This window comes from Naegleria lovaniensis (genome assembly GCF_003324165.1).
Source record: "Naegleria lovaniensis strain ATCC 30569 chromosome Unknown tig030, whole genome shotgun sequence".
Lineage (NCBI taxonomy): Eukaryota > Heterolobosea > Eutetramitea > Acrasida > Naegleriidae > Naegleria > Naegleria lovaniensis.
Window position 1 is genome coordinate 75,562 of NW_025407852.1, and position 16,088 is coordinate 91,649.

A 16,088-nucleotide genomic window follows, 5' to 3' on the forward strand; every position below is an offset into this window, starting at 1 on the left:
ATTCAATCCTCAATACTCTAAATCACAAAAAATGTCATCAAATTGGAACTTTTCATCACCATCCACAAACCAAACCACATCTAACAACAACTTTTTTGAAGGTCAATCATATGGACTTTCAAATCAAAATCACCACATATGGTGTTCCTCTCCATTATCTTCTTTCAATGTGCAATCATCGTCATCTACTGGTTTCAGTAGCATTAATCCGGGATCTTTTCAATTTGATTCACCAAGAACATCCACACTATCTTTCGAAAGAATTTATGAAGATCTAATACAACCAAACCAATCCAATTCAATGAGCTATCAGAATATCCCTATTCAATATGGAGGATGTGAACATTTATTTCAAAATCATCAATCCTATTATCCACAATTCAATCAGCAATACATCACACAATCTTCTCATAATTTCTCCACAACCCAACATAACCTTGACAATCCGAACACATTATCATCTCAACCTTCACAACATGAAACCAATCAATCAAACCAACATTCAAACACACAACAAAATACAACAATTACTTTTGTCGATGGCTTCACTCGCATAAAACAAAAGCGAGGAAGACCACCGAGCACAGAAAACAAATTGAAAAATATTATTGATAATGCTGATCTCAATTTCTCTCAGTATAAGCTCCAAGGAGATGCTGTTATTAAATTAAAGAACAAGAGTTTTGCGATATGTAACTCATTACATTTTAATATTGCAAATCCATCTATTGACAAGATGCAGAAAGAATTTCATCAATTCGAAAAAGAGACGAAATCTAATGGGAAGTTGTTGTTGACATGTAAAAAAGGCAGTGAAAAAACAACCAAAAGTATGATTGAACAAGACAAATCTCAATATACAAAAAGCAAGCTCGGATCATTACTTTGCGGAATCGAACTTTTGCTGTATAATAATGGAATTTCAAATTTCTCTGAATTTTTCGATCTATTGATTGACATGTTTCCCGATATTGTTTATCGAACATTAAGCAAACGAAAGGATTATGATGACATTGACACGAAAGTTCGAAAATTAGTCACAAACAAAAAAATACCAGAATATGACTCATATATCGAAATGTATCTAAACAAACAAGAAAAAACAAACCCTATTGCCATTAATGATTACCCAAATGATCTCGATGATCCTGTTTCATCTGAAATTAGTTCTGAAATCGATGAAAATTTTGATGAATATGAAGAACATCAATCAAGTGAAGCAATTAATGAAACAACATCAACAATCTCACAAGAAGAACCTGTAAGCAGTAGTGTAGCTCTACAAACAAGCTCAAATGACGATGATGAAATGGATTGGGAGGACGATGATTATTCGCAAAGTGATGCTTCTTCATCGAGTGAAGAGACAAATCAAAGAAAAAAAGTGACAAAACGAAAGTTGCGAGTAGTACGGAAAAAGTTACTTGATATCCAAGCGAAAGACAAAGCCAAAATCAGTAACACTCAATATAAGGAACTGGTGTCATCTTCAAGCTCCAAAACCACTCCTCTCTCAAGTATGTCATCAGTTCAATCTGTAGTTAGTATTAAGGCCTTAATTGAATTTAAAGGGACACATGAGAAGAATGAAAATATTTTTTTCATCAGCCTTTATTCTTTAGTTAAATATATGATTGAATTATATGTACAATGGGTAAAACAAATATCAACAGACAAGGAATTAGCTGCTCATCTCAACGAAGAGGATAAAAATTGGAAAACAAAAATTAAGTGGTTCAAACTCAATCTCGATGGATCTAAAGGCCGTGTTACATTCGCATGCGCTCCATTAAATATGAAAAATTTTGGGAGTCCTCAATCAAGAGAAGCAGTCCATCCTGTGGCTGTTTGGAAGGGAAAAGAAAATCAACTTCGAGCAATAACTGGAATTATTCGAGTAATGATTGAATCGATGACATGTCATGGGGTGGATGTTGATGGAGTAAATCACAAGGTGGATTTTTGTGTCACAACAGATCTTCTTTCGTTAAAGCGTATCTCTAATCTTAAATTTTCACAAATGTGTCCATATTGCAATACATTGAATACTTTTTGTGACCATTTTCACCTCGCTAGAAGCAAAGAACAGTTGGGTTGTCTGCTCGGAGTTAGTCCATTCAAAATTGTCATCTGTTTGCTCCATATGAAAGAACGAATAATGGAAAGAATATTAATTGATGCAATAATGACGAGCAACAAACGAGAAACTATTGTCAGGATCATTCGCAAGATTCCAAATCTCAATAATTTCAAAATAACTGAGAAAGGACAAAAGTTGAAGTGTTACTTAACCGGAAAACAAGTTAATTCCATTTTAAGCAATTTGAGAAGATTACGTAAGGTAATCGTTCCTCAATATATCACATTAATGAGCAAATTTAGAAATGTGTTGAAATTACTTCAAAATGAATCCTTTTCTGAATCCGAACTTAATAACCTTCAACTCAAGCTAAATGAGATGGAAGAAGTGGTTCAATCTCTTTATACTGATAGTGGTTCTCAAAGTTGGTATATGCATATTCTATTCCATCATGTAATTCCTTTAATCAAAGTATACGGAAATTTGGTTCACTTTGAAACACAGGGATTCGAAGGAGCACACATTGATGATGAAAGGCGTATGAAAAACACATCCAACAATGGAGGAAAGTATAATTATTTGGACAGAATGTTTCCGACATGTAAAGATCAAAGTTTGATCCAGTTCATGCTTCCGAAAATTAGGAGACTCATGGTATGTAGAGATTTGAAAATTCCCTTTCAAAACAGGCAACGAAACAATGAGAAGTACAAGCAATTTCTTGCAATACCCTACCCGATCTTCTCATTCCAAGAGGAAAATGTTGCCTTGTTGTCTTTTGTACCAGGGAAATCTCTCTCCGAAGTGTGTACCCGATGCGAAGATCACGAAGAACATGAAATAACCTCCAAATATGATCCAATTTCAAACGTTCAATATGGCAAGGACAATGCAAATGACAACGACGATGAAAGCGATGCCATGAACATGTTTTCCCAAAGTTGTGATGTGTAATAAATTTTTTGTTAAAAATTAAATTAAATTTTTTACTTTTTGTTGTAATTTAATTTTTCAAGTTGACATCGATTTTCACTCGAAAAAAAATGCCTTCACCTAAAGATGAGGTCGAGTATTTTAAATCACACACCTAAACTAAGATGACACAGCAACTTTGATGTAACTTAGACACCAAGTGATCAGTACAACAAAAGATGGATTTTTATCGTGTAACGAGAAACTTGTTGAACGGAGTAATTACTGTGAATGTGAGTATTATCACCAACAATCAACTAATCCTTGTATAGGACAGTTCTTCTGTGGGAAGAGAACGAGAGATGAGCGCTGAAGAGAATTGCTTTCGAAACTTTAGTAACTGGCTTTGTACAATAGGTGTGGTCTTAATCAGGAGGACACTTTTAATGAACGAACGTCAGCACTGAATAAAACTTTACAAGATTCTGAACCAATCCCGGAGTTTCTGCATTTCGTTGTCAAAAAATTTTTGCCTTTTTGAGTCGAATTTTTTCGCTGGCAGTTTTCTTATGGCGTAGTTTGTGGTGAGAGAACACCTTCAAACACCTTCTTTGCATCTAAAAAAACAACTCAAATACGCGTGCAATAGATTTTCTCTCATAACTGTCAAACTTCACAATGTCCACCACTTCCTCTCAACCTCCATCCGCTTCATCCCCCATTTCTCTCGAAAGACGTCAAGTTCTTCATAAACTCCTCAAAGACCAACACTTGGAAACTCTGAGCGAAGAAATACAACGAGATAAAAATTCAAACACTTCCAACATTCCCTTCAACGTCGATTCGTGGTATGCGCTGGACAATGAAAATGGTAAAACCTTGTTGATGACCGCTGTTCAAGAAGGAAATATTCAAATGATTCGAATGTTGCATAAACAATTTGGTGCGGATTTGAATTATGTGGACAAGTGTCAACAATCGAGTGTGTTTTATTGTGTCGAGTTGAAACATTATCATAAATCCGAGACGGTAAGTGTAATGACAAGATGACAATATTAATATGCAATGTTATTTCAATGATGAATATTTGAATGAATAATAATATTGGTGAATGATTAATGCCCTTGCTGACATTTCATGATGTCATTTTGACTTGCTCATAAAATACCAAATTTGGCCAACAACAGATTTTGGAATATTTAATTGCCAACCAAGCAAAATGCAACGTACTCAACCATGAAGGATACTCACCATTCTATGTAGCTCTCCGAAACAACAACCTTCCTGCTGCTAATTTACTTTACACAGAAGCAAATGCCAATGTCAATGAAGCCATCGATCAAGAAGGTAACACAGCACTTCACGAAGCTGTCAAGAGTGGAAATATTGCCACTGTGAACTTTTTAGTGACACAATGCGGAGCTGATTTAATCAAACCAAATCACAAGGGAGAAGTTCCATTCTTTATTGCCTTACAATTTCCAAGAATGATTAATCAAATCTTAAAATCCATGAATGGATTGAACACTAAGGATCCTAAAAAGATGGTCCTCGTTGGAACGAGTGGAATCAATCGAAGGGCTAGTTTTGATGTTGTGGAATACATGAATCATGTAGTAAGATATTGCAATGAGGTCAAACAAAATGCTCTTCACAAATGTGCTTCATTGGGATATATTCATTCATTGGGTGAATTGTTGACACATTTATCAGAACAAAGTGTGAGTGAAATGAGCTCTGAACAAGATGTGAATGGTAATACTCCATTGCACTTGAGTGTGATCAATAACCATCCTGAAATATGCTTCTCACTCAATCAGTTAAAACCAACAGATGCCATCATTCAGAACAATGATGGTGACACTCCCATGCATATTGCTTTAAAGAGCTCTGCCTACAAGTGTGCTCGTGTCTTGTACAACAACTCGAAAACATTCTTGAAGGAAAACAATGCTGGAGAGACGATTCAGCTTTTATTGCAACAATTTAAACATGAACTGAAACAAGAAGATGACATTTCCAAGATGTTGCTTCAAATCGATTTGACACAACCACAAAATTACAGATTTCACAAATTGATTACAGATCATACCTTCCTCTCAAAGATGAAAGATTATCTCAGTGTCAATAGCAATCAAGACATGATTATATTTTACGAGACTGTTCAAGAATTCAAAATGATCAATTCCAATTCCGAACGTTTTCAAATGGCTGAACAAATTGTGGATCACTTTCTCAATGACGACTCGGCACATAAATTGAAATTTGGAAAATTAGCATTTGGACCTTTCCGTGTGAAATTCAAGGAATGCTCTGCCGAACACTGCCCTAAAGATATTTTCCTTAATTTGGAGACTTTGGCATTGACCAATTTAAAAACAGAGGTCTTTCCAAAATTTATTCATTCCAAACTCTTTATCAAGTATATTGAGAGAAAGAAGCAAACGGATCCAACTTTTTTAGTTCGTTTTGTTCAATCAGAGTTAACAAGTGACAAGTCGAGTGATGACATTGCTTCGCAAGACCAAGTTTCCAACTCGAGACCACATGCCCTCTCTAATAACAATACTGGTTCCTCTTCCAATGATCACAACACTCAAGACAGTGATGAAGTGATCGACGCTGAAGATTACGACGTTAAGGAAAATATCAGATTTTGTCCTAAATGTGGAACTGAATTACTTGATCTCGACAATTATGTGTTCACAGATAAGGAATTCCAAAAAGCCATTGAAAATTTGCAAGATATGAATCAATGGAGATTATTACATGAAGCTGGATCTGGAAGAACGTATGCAAGCCCAGAACTTGTTCACAACCATTTAAGTAATACGCGTCGTCACACTCAAGTGAAATATGTTGGAGAAATGGATTGTAGTAGTCATTCCATGTTTAACATGTGGGTCGATCCAGATTACATTCAAAGCAGAGAAGTTCACTTGGATTCGTGTAAACAGTTGGATTTTATTCGAAATGGAAAATACGCAGCCGTCATTCAATTAGAACTTCTCAAAATGAAATTTCCACATCAAAACAGAGAATTCATTCATGCCTTTTGTTGTCGATTTGATGACGACGAACAGAGATATATGTGTATCAGTCGATCGGTGAATCATCCAAAAGCTCCCATGACGAACAAGTACGTTCGAGGTGAAGTGAAAACTGCATTTTTGGTTGAGAGAATTTCCGATGTGAAATGTCGATATTATTATGCTGTGACTGCAGATTTTGGAGGATGGTTGGCTGCAGATTATTATTACAAGATGGTTCGAAAAGATACTCAATATGTTCATCAGAATTTGGAAAAGTTAGTGAAACAGAGAGAACAATTGGGAAAGAAGAGACCTGAGAAGGGAGGATTGATACAATCTCTTGATTATTACTTGTCCAAGAAGGATTAATTGAGACTAAACCATAAAATTCAAGATTATGTTCCATTGTCTCTGTCAATAAATATTTTTGCAGGGAATCAAATTTTTCCCGCCAACTCTAAATACCGTTTACGAACATCAAACTTTAAAAAAAATATACGATTGATTGAACATTAGTAGGGAACGTTGATCATCCACCATCATTAACATCGGAACATCAAACAATTTAAAAAATCATCGGAGTGGAACAAATGTCTGGAAAGAAAGATCTACAATCGGAATTATCACCTAATGATTATAAAGTGTTTCAAGGTCTCCAAAAAAAGTGGCGATGTAAATTATGTGAGCAAGAATTTTACGTGGAATCGTTACCCGGAGCTATATCATATAATTCTGTATTGAAATTACGACAAAGGTAAGTCCGTAAAGGTTACTTCTAAAAGGCAACTGATTGCATGGGCACAGCTGGGGAATGAAAAGCAAACCTGTTTCTCCTGCATTGTTGTATCAAAAAGTGCATGTTTGCGTGTTTTGTTTACAATTCTTTGAATATCAATTAGAGAAGGAAGAGAAAACGCTAAAGAAAGCTCCAAAACAAGCGAGCAGCACAAAAAAATAGAACTATTTCATGTAAATACTCCATCAAATTAAACTAAGACATTCAGAAACCTACTTATCTATTGATACAAATTGTTGTTTATTCAGAACAACCTGAATTCGAAAAAGAGGTACAAGATTCTCTTTCACAATTTGCATCTAAAACTTCTTCCTTTGATTATCCAACCAAACACTCCATTGGGATGGCAGTGAGGAGTATGGGCTTACTCTATGACATTGTTACTGTTTTTCATAAGATCGCATGAGTGAACTGACAGGTGTCAAATTGTTGGAGACTCTGTTAATAATTGTTTCTGATCATTGTTGGTCTCGTCATTGTGATTAATCTCTGACACAGGAGCATATGATGATCCTTTCTTTCTGCATTTTCCAAAACAAGCATACACTTCAAAGAATTCACTCTTTTCAAATTCCATGTATGAAATGCCAACCATCAAAACGATAAGTAAGGCGTGAACTACCAAATATAAAGCTCCAGTGACTGGATCTTGAGAGGCAAAATCAAATAAAATCATACAAATGTGAATACATCCCATGATGGTAATGATGGCAGATGAGAAGAAGACAAATCGAAGAAACTGTTCATTAAGTATTAATTAATAATGAAAAATTACAAGAAGTTATAACATTGAGTTCAAGGATTCAATGACGTACCCATGTTTGAAATAGATCAATATCGGAAACTTTTCTCATAACAAAATAAATATAACAAGAGAGTCCAATATATGCTATAGAGTGAAATTTGCCACAAGAGTAATTGTTGAAACATACAATTAAAAATGTAAATTATTAAAACAATAATATTTTGTAATAACTTACTGAGAATGGCCACTACAATGGAGAGCAAGAGTACAAAATTCATGGCGACTACAAATTCGGTTGGAATTTGCATTTTGATGAGAATTGAGAGAATGGGTAGTGCTAAAACTAACATCAATAATACCAGAAAAACAATCGCCAAGCAAATTCCACTGCACCAAGTACTCTTATACTTTTTAGATTTTGCAAATCTCACCAAATGAAACCAAAACTTGATCCATGTAATTAAACTAAAATATCCAATATATAGAGAGGAATATTCCAACGCAATAAACAAGTTTGAATCTCCAATAATTAAGGTTATATAGGAAGCAATCGATGATGCTTCACACAAGACCACCAATGCCATGGTTGCCATATTTCTCCATTTTCTCAGTCGAAAAGAATAAATAAATTTTGGAATAAATGAAATGAAAAAAATGGCACAAAAGGTAATTCCATGAAGACAGAGTCCTAAATAACTCAAAAAATCATAAAAATCTTTTCGTTTTGCAGTATACCAACAAGAGTGTCCAAAAAAGTCACTTTCTGTGCAATAACAAGTAATGTAAAAAACTGGGCTATAAATGTCATGAGAAGTGTTTGCGTTGACAAGAACAGGAATTCCAAGTTCTTCTGCTCCACAGGTCAACAGCGAAGTTGGAAAAAGTTTTGGCAAGCTATAAAATCGTGTATCATTGAATTTACATGTTTTCAAATCGAATATGTAATCTTTCGAGCAATATTGACAATAATTAAACCAATCGAAAATTGTGGTCTCTCCATTCGAAATTTGTAACGCTAGTTCAACAATATTATCAGAACGGCACAACAAGTCATAGCATCTCAACCTCGAAAGCTTTTCCCATTCGCTTACTTTCGCGCAAACATCTCGATTTTTACCACTTGTCAAATATCTCTTATAGAAAAAGTCACTTCGGGAATTCCAACTCCATTCGTTAGACCTTTCTATTTTTTCTGGCATTATCAATTCACGGCATGCAAAATTGTTGGGAATGGAAGTGTCACAATTTAAGCAAGGAAAAAAGCTAGTCATGACAGAATAATTGGCACACTTGTGAAATCTTCCAAAATCTAGTAAAATCACATCAGTGTTTGAACTATTGTTATTGTCTTGTTGAGCTGAAAAAGGTGTGTATCCAACATTAGTTGTGGCATCCTGATGATTGTGTATTTGTTGATGATCAACATTTTTGGGAAGGAAAAGTATTGAATTTTTCTGATGATGAATCAGAGAGGAATAAATAAAATTTGGAAATACTACTATTGCAAAGAGGAAGAATAATATCAATACGTTGAAAAGCATCCACTGTAGAAAATGATCATCCCGATGGCATAATCTGAACGTAGGAAGAAAAAATCTCGTTTGCTTCATTGATTTTTTTTCAAACTGAATCCAGAACTAGAACGCAACCCAAAGATCGAATTCAAATTGAAAGGAATTTCAAAGAACCAACCAGTAACCCTCGTTCTTAAAAAGAGAGCATTGAGGCGCCCAATGATCACATTTTTTACGGTATGTATTTATTCATGTAAGACAATGTTAACGCCACTATTCATGAACCAGGTGTTTGTATGATTTTGCAATTAAGAAACAGAACAACCGAGAGCAATGCTACCATTCAATTTTCATTGACGAGTTTTTGATGAAAAAATGTCAAATCAAGGAACAGTGAGTAAATCACTCTCGGAAGCAGAAGAAGAGTTATTTGCGGAATGGGCTGAAGAAGAAGAACGTTTAAAAACAACAACACCACCGCCTGAAAAAGCCTCCTCTGCACAACTAGCTTCGGATAAGCTGGACCAAGAAGAGAAGGAACGAAAGGTTGATGATGATGAAGAAGGCTCATCCTCCTCATCATCGGATCTTGAATCAAAAACAACAAATCATTCAAAAAATCATGCGAGATCAAAGAAGAAACGAAAAGTGGAGCATCTAAATGTTGATACAGCAACAGCGATGGACACTTCATCTGCTGATGCTCAGGCTTCTCTTGATTTGCCAATCACTCCGACCTATCCAGGAGTAAATTTACCCTCTGTGGAGCCAGAAATCAAGGAAGAATATGTGAAGAAGGATGAATATGATAAATTAATCAATTCACATACGGAAACAATTAAAAAATTGAAGAATGATTATAAATTAATGGCTGACAGATATAAGAAGGAAATGTAAGTGGTAAAATTTTGTGAAGGAATTATTGTTGGAAGCCTGGCGTAAAATTTTAACTGAATTGAAATGTGTCGTGATGGAAATTTGAATTAACACGAATGTGTGACATGATACATTGTTGTGACAACATAAAGTGAGCGTTTAAAGAGTGAATTAACCACCCTAAAGCAGAAAAAGCCTTAAATTAGAAGCAAGACTCATTACATGTGCTTCTTATAGAACAGTGACACTTTGTTTCATGGTTTTCACAACCATCTAGTTTATTCCTTTGATTTTAACAAGTCTTGCTCTTCCTCTGCTTGTTCATTGGAGGCAAGGAAATTACACAGCAACTCTTCTCCTATAGGTTGATCTTCTGACCATAATAAACTCTCCTCTTCCAATTCAGTATCAATCACTTCATCTGATTCTACATCTTGGAGTAGTAATGAATTGAGATCTTCCTCCTCTTCATCGTCAAGGTTCTCATCTTCTGTCTCTCCCTCCACTGTTTCTCGCTCTAAAACTTGCTGAATGAATGTAATTTGTTTTGCGAGTTCATCCTCTGATTGTTGTTTAATAATCCTGAGACGATCCTCAATACCGCACGAGATTGCCTTTTCTTTCAGTACAGCACTAGAATTCAGTAGACTATACAAAGTGCCATTGACATAAGTTCTTACTTGAGGACTTTCATGTTGTGCCAAATCCATCAACACATCAATGATAGAGTCTGTTTTTTCGCAACGTACGATGGCTCCCTTCCCCAAACATAAATTCATCAGTAAGGCCACTCCATACTCTGTTGAATACTCACTGCACATTTGAGCACCGTCACTAAGAATTCTGCATAATGTTTCAATGACGTCGCTTTCAATCATTTGACTGAGGTGATGCATGCCATACATACGAACAAGGTCATGGAAAAATTGTTCAAAAATACATTGTTCACACCAAATGATTGGCTCAATTGTTTAGCACATATTGTCATGACAAAAATTCACTTACAGCTGAGGTCGAGATTTTACGCTAACTTTTTGTAGGATTGCAATGACGTTTTGTCGAATAATGGTATCTGACTGTTCCACTTCAAGTATTTGAATTAGGTCGCTTACCAATGAGTTTCTGGGAAAATCTTTGGTAAGATATACAAGTCCAATATTTTCCGAAGCAATAATGTTGATCAATCTTAATGCATATTCCACACCATGTCATCTTTGGAAAATAATAGAGCTGCAAGAATTTTCTACAAACATCAAAAAATGATAAAAAAGATTATCATACATTAAAAGATAAAATATAAAGTTCAATATTAGCCCTACCTTGTCATTATTTACAATTCCAAAAATGTCATAATAGATCATTGTTTTCATATTATTAATTTTCATTCGTAAACTCGAGGATTTGGACAATCTCCAACGAAGAGCTTGCAGCACGTATGGTATCACTGCAGAGTTGCTCTCTTTTAGGAAAAAGTGTTTCAACTTGGCATAGTCGAGAGAAACAAATGGTATTGCATTGTCATTGCTATTTTCTTCGTTCCTTGGCTTGGTAACTTGTTGTAGTTATTCATCAGATAAGCCAAAAATACTTACAATCATAGAGGGTAGAATTGACTCCAATTGTAAAGATCCTAACGAGTCCTCAATCACATTTAAAAATTGCTTGTTCAACTTCTTTCCGGACATGACTCCTTCCAATGCCCGAATTAAATCGGTGCTCAATCCAAAAAGTTCTCTATACTTGGTTTGTATAAAGTCCATATGGGCAGTAAACTCTTTTTTCTGTTGCTCGACAACTTGTTTGTATCCTGAGCCATTATTTAAATTCATGGAAGAGAGTAAATTATTGGAACTGGAGGTAACACTAGGTTGCGACTGTGAAGAAGCTAACGAATGAAGATATGGCTGCTCAATATTTCTTGAAAATGTGCTCTCTAAATACGTCTTGATTCTGTCGAATAAATCATTTTTCCATTTGCTCTGTGTTTTTAACAAAATATATTGGTTGGATAGAGGAGAACAGTAAAAAACCTACCTGGAACATGTTGACAAACGAGGGATGTGTGGAGGGTCAGGAATATACGGAAATGCATAATACGGAAGCAGCTCAGAAAAGGTCGACAAAATTGCTGCCTTCATATCAAGGTATTGCTTAAAATCTTGAATGTATTTTCGATGCTCTTGCTTGTCTTTTTTCTCTCTCATTGGAATTGTGGCACAATACAATCGAGTGAAAAATTCAAGTTTGAGCGTCTCTGGATCACTAGATCTCAGCATTGGAGACACATGCTTTTCCCACAAATAAAAATAATTCTTGTAATCACCAGCTTCCAATGAGGACATCATTTCATCTTTGATTTGAGTTCGTTGGGACTCGGGCATTACTTTTGAACGATTATCGATTCTTGCTGATGTTGGCCTTTCATTGAGTAATCTATTGTTAATCTCTTGCTCAAATGTGGCTGATGTTTCAAAAAACCCATGAAAGGTCAAATATCTAGTGTTTTGCAATGAAGAATTATGAAAAGGATATTGACATGATAAATGATTGCATCAAGAGGAATCATTGGTGGGTTTGTTGAAAACAAATAACGATTCGGAAACATACTCTAATATCCATCTATTGAGCTGATGAAGTGATGTCTCACTCGTTTGATCCCTTTTAAAACTCGATGAAAGTGTAAAACTTCTCCGTAGCATTTTCTATTCGGTACGTTGTCAACAGATTCATGAAACAACATGTGGTTCCGATACAACACAACAGTTACAAGCATCAACCAACCTTTCAACGTTCGAAGCAAAACAGAATAATTTTTTGTAGTTGAATTTTGTAAATTGGCGCGAAGTACGACAAAATTCTGGTGGCCAATGAACATTGATGATACTGCGTTGATGCTGTTGGTAAAGCCTGAATGAATGAAATTTCTTCGTGATGATTGTGTGATGGAAGAAAATCGATGAAAACCAGAAGTACAACAACAAATCTGAGATGCGCCTCCCGAAATAAAATTACGGAGTATAACAACACTTCAACCCTGTTGTAACCACAAGAAACGTTGTTGAATGCTTCGGGTTGATGAAAAAGCTCAATGTGGTTGAAGGCCGCTTCAAACATTCACATTTTGTAAAAATTTTTTTTGAAATTTGTTTTTAAAAAATAACACCAACAACATCATCATGAGCTCATTTTTCAAAGCTGCAAATTTCGTCGATAGTGATGAAGAAGAGGAACGTTCTGAAGAGGAAGTCTCTGAAGAAGAGGAAGAACATTCTGAAGATGACCAACAAACAAAGAAAAAAGGTGGATTCTTTGGTAAATCAAAATTGGTAGAGTCATCCGAAGAAGAAGACGAGGAGGAAGAAGAGGAAGAAGAAGCCGAACAAAAAGAAAAGGAAGATGAAACAAAAACTGCGCAAGCAGAACAAGAGGATAAGAGGAAAAAGTGGTTTTTAGATGGCTCGGATGAAGAAGAAGAAAGTGATTATTCTGATGATGAATGGCTGTCATCAGACGAAGGAAGCGTTGCCTCGTCAGTAAGAGCAGAAGTCAAATCACACAGACTGAAATATTTGGACGAATTGCGTGAAGTTACCGAAAAGATTCAAGATTGTATAATGGACAACAACTGGAAAGCAGTCTCCGACGATTTTTCAGAAGTCGGTAAGGTGATTGAAAAGTTGCAAAAACTCGATGAATACAAGGGAAAGAAGAAGGTTCCAAATCTTTATATTCGTTTCTTGGTGTATTTGGACGACAAGTTGGAAGAGGCAAAATCCAAGAAAGATGATGTCAAAACAGCCGATTCAAAACTCATCACAACATTCCACAGAGAACTCAAAAAGACCATCAAGAATTATGAAGATTTGATGGCTGCTTGCAAAACAGAACCTGAAGCTTTCCAAGATACCGAGGATGAAGCTGAGGAAGCACCAGTTGACAACAAGCCACAGAAAAAACCTACAGTCCCTCTCACAGACATCCAAAAGTTGATGGCCGATTTGACATCGGGAACAATCGAAGAAAAGATTGCAGAAATCGGACGAGGAAAGGGATACAAGGGAACCAATGTCAAGGAGTCCCTTCTTCAATTGAAGATTTTGTTGGCTCACACTCCTGAAGCCAAGACTCGAATTCAATTGCTGCTTTTAATTGTTTTAACCCATTTTGATTTGCCAAAAGTCAACAGCAATTATCTTTCATTTGATGCTTGGAAGAATGCTTGTCTTGGATTGATCCGATTGGTTAAGCTTATCGAGGATCATCCAGAGTTGCAAGTTGTTGAGTCCATTGATACCTTGTTGGGAGAATCAGCACCTTCTAATAATGGTGCCACCTCTGAAGCCAATCAAGTGCACATCAAGGGTAATATTGCATCAATTTTGGAAAGATTGTACGATGAATTTATTACTAGCTTACAATACACTGATCCACATACACAAGATTATGTCAAACGATTGAGAGATGAATATCTTCTTATTGAAGCTGGAGAAAGAGTGTATTCCTTCTATTTGAAGAGAAACAACAAGAGAAATCTAGCTCGTGCTGCATTTAAATTATTCGAGCACTTATATTATAGAAAGCAGGATGACCATGAGAAGCTTCTCGCTGCTCAGAGAACAAATGCTTTGAAGGCTCTAGAGGAAGCTCATGCTAACTGGGTCGAAGAGGAGAAACAAATGTTGTCCGAGTCGGTCACAGCAACTGTTGATCCATTCAAGGTTGACTCGCCGGATGTTATTGAACCAAATCTTCCAAAAGTACTCTCTAATTTGGCAACTATAATTTACGAGCAAGGAACTGATCATGCCAAGATACGCACCCTTTTGATGCAAATTTATCACAGAGCTGTCTATGGTAAATTCTTTGAAGCTAGAAATCTTCTCGTCACTAGCAAGCTTCAAGATAATATTCACCACTATGAAATTCCTATTCAAATACTTTTCAACAGAGCCATCGCTCAAATCGGTATTTGTGCTTTCAAGAACGGTTTGATTCAAGAATCCCATGCTGCGTTACTTGAACTCTATGGTTCACAGAAACAAAAAGAGTTACTCGCACAAGGTTTGACAAGCAGCAGATATCAACAAGCTGGATCAACACTTCAAAAGAAGGAGCAACTTGAAAAGATTGAAAGAAGTCGATTAATTCCTTACCATCAACATATTAGTATTGATTTGATTGAAGGTGTCCATTTGATGTGCGCTTTACTTTTGGAAGTTCCAAACATGGCCATGCAATCCTTCTCCAATGTTAAACCAAAAGTGATCAATAAGGCATTCAGACGAGTATTAGAAACTTTCAGTCGTCAACACTATGTTGGCCCTCCAGAAAATACCAAGGAGCACATTTATGCTGCCTACAATGCTCTTTCTGCAGGAGAATGGGAAGAGGCTTACAATATTTTGCTCGGTCTCCAAGATATTTGGAGCATGATTCCTGACAATGAATCTGTCAAGGAAATGTTGAAGAAGAAGGTGAAGGTTGCTGCATTGAAGGCCTACATTTTCAAGTATAGCAGACATTACGAAACCATTTCTGTACAATCCTTGGCAACAATGTTCGATCTTCCAAAGCCCACTGTTTACTCGATTGTGAACAAGATGATTATTGCTGAAGAGTTTTATGCTGCTCTAGACCAAACAAATGATACCATTGTTATTTATCACTCTGAACCTACTCCACTCCAATATCTTGCCCTCCAATTAACAGACAAAATTTCCGCCCTTGTTGAATATAACGATAAGCTTTATGATGCCAAACAAAGTAACACGGCCTATGTCGTCATGACTGACCATAAGCAACAAAAGAGATCCAAGCAAAAGACCACCAACAAGCAAGGTCAAGGCAATCAGAAAGGACCTAGAAACACCAGCGGTGGCAACAAGGGTCCAAACCAAAAGCGAGAAAAGAATACGAAACATCACAATAAGGAAAAGCATCAACAACAAGCCACTCCAGCAACTACGACTGTTCAATAAGACTTCAATTAAATTTAACTTAATCTTATGTCAACCATTGGCTACGTGGAAAAAAACCTTGTAGACGACCGAACAATTTAAGAAGATTAAAATCACTTCATCGAAAACTGTACAAACTTTGTCGTGGCTGTTGGGATTTCACTTATTGATTAGGT

General features: G+C 36.0%; 7 protein-coding genes across 7 annotated transcripts; 5 read left to right on the forward strand and 2 right to left on the reverse strand.

The window, feature by feature from the left end:
* Positions 1 to 31: 31 nt before the first annotated feature.
* C9374_007589 (uncharacterized protein) lies at positions 32 to 3,034 on the forward strand (the record flags this gene model as incomplete). The annotated part of the gene is made up of 1 exon (XM_044697570.1): positions 32 to 3,034. The coding sequence occupies one exon, from the start codon at positions 32 to 34 to the stop codon at positions 3,032 to 3,034; it is 3,003 nt and encodes a 1,000-aa protein (XP_044546213.1).
* A 636-nt stretch (positions 3,035 to 3,670) lies between these two features.
* C9374_007590 (uncharacterized protein) lies at positions 3,671 to 6,393 on the forward strand (the record flags this gene model as incomplete). Its single annotated transcript, XM_044697572.1, has 2 exons — positions 3,671 to 4,021; positions 4,180 to 6,393. The coding sequence occupies 2 exons, from the start codon at positions 3,671 to 3,673 to the stop codon at positions 6,391 to 6,393; spliced, it is 2,565 nt and encodes an 854-aa protein (XP_044546214.1).
* Positions 6,394 to 6,614: 221 nt separating this feature from the next.
* On the forward strand, positions 6,615 to 6,982 carry C9374_007591 (uncharacterized protein; the record flags this gene model as incomplete). Its single annotated transcript, XM_044697573.1, has 2 exons — positions 6,615 to 6,778; positions 6,829 to 6,982. The coding sequence occupies 2 exons, from the start codon at positions 6,615 to 6,617 to the stop codon at positions 6,980 to 6,982; spliced, it is 318 nt and encodes a 105-aa protein (XP_044546215.1).
* A 259-nt stretch (positions 6,983 to 7,241) lies between these two features.
* Positions 7,242 to 9,175, reverse strand: C9374_007592 (uncharacterized protein; the record flags this gene model as incomplete). The annotated part of the gene is made up of 3 exons (XM_044697574.1): positions 7,242 to 7,559; positions 7,636 to 7,709; positions 7,801 to 9,175. 3 exons carry the CDS (start codon positions 9,173 to 9,175, stop codon positions 7,242 to 7,244), a joined length of 1,767 nt encoding a protein of 588 aa, XP_044546216.1.
* Positions 9,176 to 9,454: 279 nt separating this feature from the next.
* On the forward strand, positions 9,455 to 10,156 carry C9374_007593 (uncharacterized protein; the record flags this gene model as incomplete). The annotated part of the gene is made up of 2 exons (XM_044697575.1): positions 9,455 to 9,972; positions 10,108 to 10,156. 2 exons carry the CDS (start codon positions 9,455 to 9,457, stop codon positions 10,154 to 10,156), a joined length of 567 nt encoding a protein of 188 aa, XP_044546217.1.
* Positions 10,157 to 10,233: 77 nt separating this feature from the next.
* On the reverse strand, positions 10,234 to 12,654 carry C9374_007594 (uncharacterized protein; the record flags this gene model as incomplete). The annotated part of the gene is made up of 6 exons (XM_044697576.1): positions 10,234 to 10,837; positions 10,961 to 11,140; positions 11,207 to 11,499; positions 11,548 to 11,905; positions 11,990 to 12,451; positions 12,563 to 12,654. 6 exons carry the CDS (start codon positions 12,652 to 12,654, stop codon positions 10,234 to 10,236), a joined length of 1,989 nt encoding a protein of 662 aa, XP_044546218.1.
* A 477-nt stretch (positions 12,655 to 13,131) lies between these two features.
* Positions 13,132 to 15,933, forward strand: C9374_007595 (uncharacterized protein; the record flags this gene model as incomplete). The annotated part of the gene is made up of 1 exon (XM_044697577.1): positions 13,132 to 15,933. The coding sequence occupies one exon, from the start codon at positions 13,132 to 13,134 to the stop codon at positions 15,931 to 15,933; it is 2,802 nt and encodes a 933-aa protein (XP_044546219.1).
* Positions 15,934 to 16,088: the final 155 nt, after the last annotated feature.